This window comes from Ursus maritimus, unplaced genomic scaffold, assembly GCF_017311325.1.
Source record: "Ursus maritimus isolate PB19 unplaced genomic scaffold, ASM1731132v1 scaffold_32, whole genome shotgun sequence".
Lineage (NCBI taxonomy): Eukaryota > Metazoa > Chordata > Mammalia > Carnivora > Ursidae > Ursus > Ursus maritimus.
Window position 1 is genome coordinate 1066292 of NW_024425786.1, and position 6035 is coordinate 1072326.

Consider the following 6035-nt stretch of genomic DNA (forward strand, 5'->3'; position numbering starts at 1 on the left):
TCCACACTGAAGTTTACTACAGCGGTCGAAGCGGGAAGGACACGGTTCAGGCAGAGGGAGTCTGGGCGTCCGCCTGGCTGGACTCGCAGGGCTGTCGGCTCACCACACCACGTCTTCTGTGCTTCCCGCCAGGCACTGAGCGAGGTGGCTGTCAATGTCCAGCGGGGCCAGACTGCAAGAGGGAGGAGACGGTCACTCACGCACAGGTTAGTGCTGACACAGGCCACCTGGCCACGGCACCCGCCACGTACTTTCACGCCCTTCCCTGGTGCGACCACCACAGCAAAGGTCAGCCAGAGAGAACCCCGCGACAGTCTCCACAGCTGGTCGGAAACGGAGGAAATGTCCAGGAGGGACCATGCCAACCAGAACAGGCCTTCCCAAACCCTGTTCCCCGGGGATGTTTCCCGGGGCCAGGCGCTCAGCGCAGCCGGACACATGCATCGGGCCTGTCAGACACGTTCCCAAGGCTCACCCGGGCTCCTGCGTCTGAGGCTGGGGGGGGCATCCTGTATCTGAATGAGCCTCCCAGGGGATTCTGGAACCCACTCAGCTTGAGAACCTCACGGCTCCCGGTGAACCTTGTTCTGGAGCCTGAAAGCCCGCCCGGCAGCGCACAGGACGGCGTCGGCGGGTCCTCTGCCAGGCCTCGAGGTCGAGAGCAGCCCTTCTTCGCGCCCCGGCCGGCCCTTGGCAGGGGCTCTGTCGGGGGTCCGCAAGAAGGTCACTTCCTCTCCTCCGAAAACAGCCCCACTTGGCACCCCAAAAGGGAAAAGCACGAAGGCCGGGGCCCCAGAAGCACAATTCCTATCCGTCACGAGAGGCAGGGAGACGAAGCGGGTGGAAAGTGGGCCGCCCGTGTCTGAGATGGTGTTTTCTTGACGTGCAGGGACCGAGTCCCCTTAGAGAGGGGGTTCAGTGAACCTGGGCTGCCAACCTACAGCTTTGGGGGCTCCCAGGCCTGCAGGTTGGCCTCTCGGGGTCCAGTGGGGTGCGGAGAGGGGTCTGGACTCATGGCACAGAGCACTGTCTATCCCTGATCTCATCTGACCCCATGAAGGAGGGAGGGCCAGGCAGGACCATCTCCGATGGGCTTGAGGGCCGTGGATGGACAGCTCTGGCTGTGCTCCAGAGAGTGGCAGTGCTGGGGTGCTCAGCAGAACTGCTGGGGGACACACCCTCGCAGAGCAGCCGAGCCCCCCGGCTGCAAGCATCGATGCTCCTTGGGTCCACCTTGGGTCCACCCGCTGGCTGGCCTGCCCTCAGCTCCTCGGCCTCCTGCTATCAGCCAAGGCCAGTCCAGACCCCCCGGCCCCACAGCCCTTCTTATGCTTCAGACGGGCCCAGCCTCCCTGTATCTCCCTGGGCTCGGCCACATGGGTGATGACCCCCTTCACATTGGGACTTAAATGTCCCCCACAGCCTGTGCCCCAGACCGGGCACATGTCATGGTGGCCGGGGCCCCACCTGCACCTTACAGAGTGGAGCTCACCATGCCGGTGTCGCGTCCATGGCTTCCCCCAGTGGGGCACCCTGGGTCTCTATTAGCTGGCAGAGGGGACACCCCCTACATTGCCATGGGTCCCGTTGGACCCTCTGGAAACACCTCTGTGCCATGGCCTCTCTGAGGACGTTTGCCCAGATGGCTTCTCCCCACCCTCACAGACCTCCCAAGATGTGACCTTCCCTCCGCCCCCGTCTAGAGCCAGCCTGGTCAGCCAGCCAAGTTCACGGGCCGGGGTGGAAAGGCCCCTCCGTGGAGCCTCACTGCAAGACAGTGTGGACCACGCACTGCCTCTCACCCTGCTGCTCTGTGCCCCTTCTGGTGGCCGTCAGCTGCCCTCAGACTCTGTAGGGCTGGTCAGTGTGCTCTGAAGTCCCTGGGGCCCCTGGATGCTCTCTCCAAGGCTGCCAGAAGATTCTAAGGTCTGGACCAGGTCACCTTGTCTGGGGTTTCCAGGTGGCATCCCCTAGGTGGGGGGGAACCTTCTGGGGCCCTGCAGACCTGCCCCTAGTAAGAGAACTTGGTCTCGGCCAGCCCTGTCCTGCCCACTGAGTTTCTGCAGCAGTTTGCCCCAGCATGGGCCTGCCTTGCCATCACATCGAAGCCCTGTGCGCGGACAGTCGGCATGGCTACAGGACAGGAAGCTGGGCCCAACACCCTCCACCAACGTCTGACTCAGACACAGCAGCCCACGGGGCCTTGGAGCTGGTAAGACGCCAACACGCAGGCTCTCCTCGCACGCACGGGACACAACTCAGATTCGGCTTCAACCTCTCCACGTCAAGTGGCCTGTGGGAGCCCGTCTTCTGCGCCTCCGTGGCTCGCGGGCATCAGAGCACACAACACGTGCACATGGCAGCAAGCAGCTCTCAAGGGGACAGGGTTTCACTCCGTTTGTCGAATCCACTCTGTAACCATCCGTCGGATCCTCTGAGTGACCTGAAATGCTAAGGCTTTGAGAAGAATGGTGGGCTCATCCCGCAGCACCGGGTCCCCAAAGCACACACGCCAGCAGAAGCCCTCTGGTCACCAGCTGCCTCCGTGGCCCAGCACCTGCTGTCACAAGGGCACAGCATGGCTCCAGTCTCTGGTTCAAAATCCCAAGTGGGGCACCCAGCTGGCTCAGTCAGTACAGCAAGTGACTCTTGACCTCAGGGGTCATGAGTTCAAGCCCCATGCTGGGTGTAGAGCTTACTTAAAAATATATATTTTTTTAAATAAAGCTATTATATATTTTTTAAAAATCCCCAAGAATCACTAAAAGCTGGCACTTTCTAAGGAAAGTCACAAGACAGCTGGCCAGTTCAGTTCCCGTGTGCACGTGCTAGGCTGTCTCCCGTGGCCCAGGCTGTCTCCGTGCCCCAGGGCCCCAAGCATCCCACCAAGGGCCCGCACCTGTTTTCAGTGCCCCGTGTCTCCCCAGTCACTGTGAGGACCTGAGGGGTGTGTCCTGGCCCAAGGACCCTCTCCTTTGTAGTCTGGTGGAGAACGTGCCAGCATTTCAGACACGCCGAGGCCTGGACCCCACCGCTGACTCCTACTTCGGAAAGAATGAGGCAATCTGCCAAGCCTTAATGTAACCGCTTAAAAAACTCAAAACTGGGGGCGCCTGCGTGGCACAGCGGTTAAGTGTCTGCCTTCGGCTCAGGGCGTGATCCCTGCGTTATGGGATCGAGCCCCACGTCAGGCTCCTCCGCTAGGAGCCTGCTTCTTCCTCTCCCACTCCTCCTGCTTGTGTTCCCTCTCTCACTGGCTGTCTCTATCTCTGTCAAATAAATAAATAAAATCTTAAAAAAAAAAAAAAAAAAAAAGAGGCCCGGCGGATGGGTTGAGCTCTTTTCAAAAAAAAAACCTCAAAACTGGAACTTTCTCTCTCCCTGATGTCTCTCGCTGGGAGTCTCTTTTTTAGACCGTGTAGAAATGCCAGCATTCCAAGGACAAGCCCCCTCCAGAAGAGGAGGAAAGGCGGGCTCCCCTGACAGCTTCTGCCAAGAAAACAAATTTCCCTCCAGGGCCTACAGTGGCGTCCTCTGCCCCTGGGGTTCTTGGACTAGGGGTGAATCAGGAAGAGCACTGTTTTCAAAGAGTGGTCACTGCATTGTCAAAACAGGCAAGCCAGTCAGTATTCGCAGCTCACAACCATCCCAAAACATGGGCATGGGTGAAGGCAGTGCAGTGAGAAGCTGCGTCTGGAAACACTGTGCAAATCCTCCGGTGCTCCGGTGGGCCACTGAGGGACCTCCTCCAGGCCCGGCTGTGGCTCCACCCGCTGGGGCTTCACCCACACGCACTGTCCCTGTCCCCGTGCAGGACAGCCACTGCCTCGCCCAAACCAGGCTGCTCCCGCCTCCCCAACCCTGGGTGGTGCGGGCACAAGGAGATAAGTATGGGAGTACTGGGCTCACCCCAACAGCAGGTTTTCGAAGCCTTGTTCCGATAACAACGGTGCAGGCTGGAGGAGCCCAGACACTTGACCACCAACGGGAACGTCATGTCTCTGAACGAAAAGTAGCATCTACAGATCCTTGTGGGCAGGCTCTGCTTGTTTTTCTGAGCCAGGGGTTTGATGGTGTTTGCTTGGCCATCAGCTCCGTGGCCCTCACCGTCCAGGATGGTGTTTGCTTCTGGAAGACCAGGGGTGCGGCCCATGCCTTGCACACCGTCTCTCAGCCACAGGAAATCCGGAGCTGGTCCACTTACTGAAACGTGCTGTCCGTTCTCTACATCTGACCCCTGTGACCCCCACACCTGTGTCCTCAGCTGTGTAACACATGGCCCACACGCTGGGGAGTTTGGGTTTAACATCTCAGCAAAACCGGATTCCATTCCCCTTACTTAAAAAAAGATATAAAGAAGGGCGCCTGAGTGGCTCAGTCAGTTAAGCACCCAACTCTTGACTGCTGCCCAGAACATGATCTCAGGGTGGTGGGATGGAGCCCCCCTCAGCAGGGGGGCTGCTTGTCTCCTTCTCCCTCTGCCTCTCCCCCCCACTCCTGCACACTCCCCTTCTCTCTGTAAAATAAATGCATCTTTGTTCTAAAAAAGGACATAAAGATATACAATGAGTTCTTAAAGTAAAACGAAGTCTGAAGGCACAAAAAGGCTTCATTTTTAAAACCTACCCCAGGGAGTTCCGGTGGGAGGCTTTCCACAGGAAACTGCTTGGTGACCCACAGCCTGGCAGGCCCTGGAGCCAGCAGTCACCACCAGGTTCCCCGTGACCTGGAGGTGCGGAAGAGGCGCCCCGCTCCTGCGGCAGGCCGCGCCGGGACACTGCAGCCTGTCCCCGGGGCTCCGAGGGATGAGAGCGCAGGTGGACCCCCGACCATACACCACTGCGCTCCGCTGACTCGTACCTGAAGAGGCCGAAGCGGAGCTCGGGCGCCTCTCGGCCGCCGAAGAGCGGCCGCGCTTTCCCAACAGGGCTGGGGTCGGCGGAGGGGATCGGAGGCCGGGGCCGCGCGCACTCACCTGGGGGCGAAGTCGGCCGCGCACATCGGGCAGCTCCGCAGGGTCGGCGCGGCCTCCCGCAGCTGCTCCCGGACGCCCGGGGTCGCGAGGGGCTCAGGCCCGGGGCGTCGCTGCGGGGACCGGGAGGGGGACCCCGAGCGACCCCGGGCCCCAAGGAGCACCCGGTAGGAACGGCCTGGGCCCCCGCCTCCCCTCGGGGCCGGTGGGAAGGGCGTCCAGGAAAAGGTCCGGGCTCCCACGGTGAACACCTCGGGGGACGCGGGGCGCTCGGGAACGCGCCCCGGCTCCTGCCAAACGGGGTCGTTGGGTCTTGTCAGCGGCGCCCGGCGCCTCCCCGGCCAGGCCCGCGCCCCACTCCACACCCGGCCGCCCCGGGGCCCCACAGCACGCACCGGGCCGCGGAAGGCGGGCAGCGGCGGCAGCTCTCCGTCGGGGCTCAGGTCCGCGCTCCCCGCGCGCAGCAGCTCCGCCCACGGCCGCGCGCACTCGCCGCCGTCCCCCGGGAGGGGCCCCCCCCGGGCGCTGCGGGTGCGGGGAGAACTCAGCGGGGGACCCGCCGGGGGAGGGGGGCCGGAGGGGGGGTGACGACTCCGAGGGGGCGGGCGGGCGCGGGACCGAGTCGGGTTCCGGGAAACACGTGGACCAGCCCCCCGCCCCAGAGCGGCCGGGGGAACACTGGCCTCCCCTCCCACCCCCGGCCAGCCCCACGCACGCCTCTCCCCGCTCACACACACACACCCTCTACCCCCGGCCTCACCCGCCCCCCGAAGACGGCCTCCGGCGGCGCAGCCCCGGCCGCGGCCTGCGCGCCGCCTCCATCCACCCTCCAGGCGCGCGTCCGGCGGAAGTGAGCGGCCGCCGGGGACCCCGCCCCCGACACAGACCCCGCCCCTCGCCGGGACCCGGGACCCCCGCGCCAACCTCGTGTCTGAAGGCCGGGTGGACGTGGACCTCCACCCCAGCGCGCCCGCCCCCTCCATGTGCGCGCTGGGACCCGCCCCTGGCCCCCCACCCCACAGCTGCTCCTGGGCCCGGGGCCGCCTCCCCTTTGTGACACTGG

The 6035-nt window shown here is 63.1% G+C and overlaps 1 protein-coding gene across 1 annotated transcript; it reads right to left on the reverse strand.

The window, feature by feature from the left end:
* On the reverse strand, positions 1 to 5794 carry FAAP20 (FA core complex associated protein 20). The gene is made up of 5 exons (XM_040645529.1): positions 5733 to 5794; positions 5368 to 5497; positions 4976 to 5262; positions 4627 to 4860; positions 1 to 172 (listed from the first exon to the last, which is right to left on the reverse strand). Exons 1-5 carry the CDS (start codon positions 5792 to 5794, stop codon positions 100 to 102), a joined length of 786 nt encoding a protein of 261 aa, XP_040501463.1. The 3' UTR covers positions 1 to 99.
* Positions 5795 to 6035: the final 241 nt, after the last annotated feature.

Excerpts from the sequence above, each read along its gene's own strand:
- FAAP20 (XM_040645529.1), bottom strand. The coding sequence starts at position 5,794 with ATGGAGGCGGCGCGCAGGCCGCGGCCGGGGCTGCGCCGCCGGAGGCCG. Across the intron at positions 5,263-5,367 it reads TGCCCGCCTTCCGCGGCCCG|GAGCCGGGGCGCGTTCCCGA; the intron begins GTGCGTGCTGTG and ends CCCGTTTGGCAG. Across the intron at positions 173-4,626 it reads TCCCACCGGAACTCCCTGGG|TCTGGCCCCGCTGGACATTG; the intron begins GTAGGTTTTAAA and ends TCCCTCTTGCAG.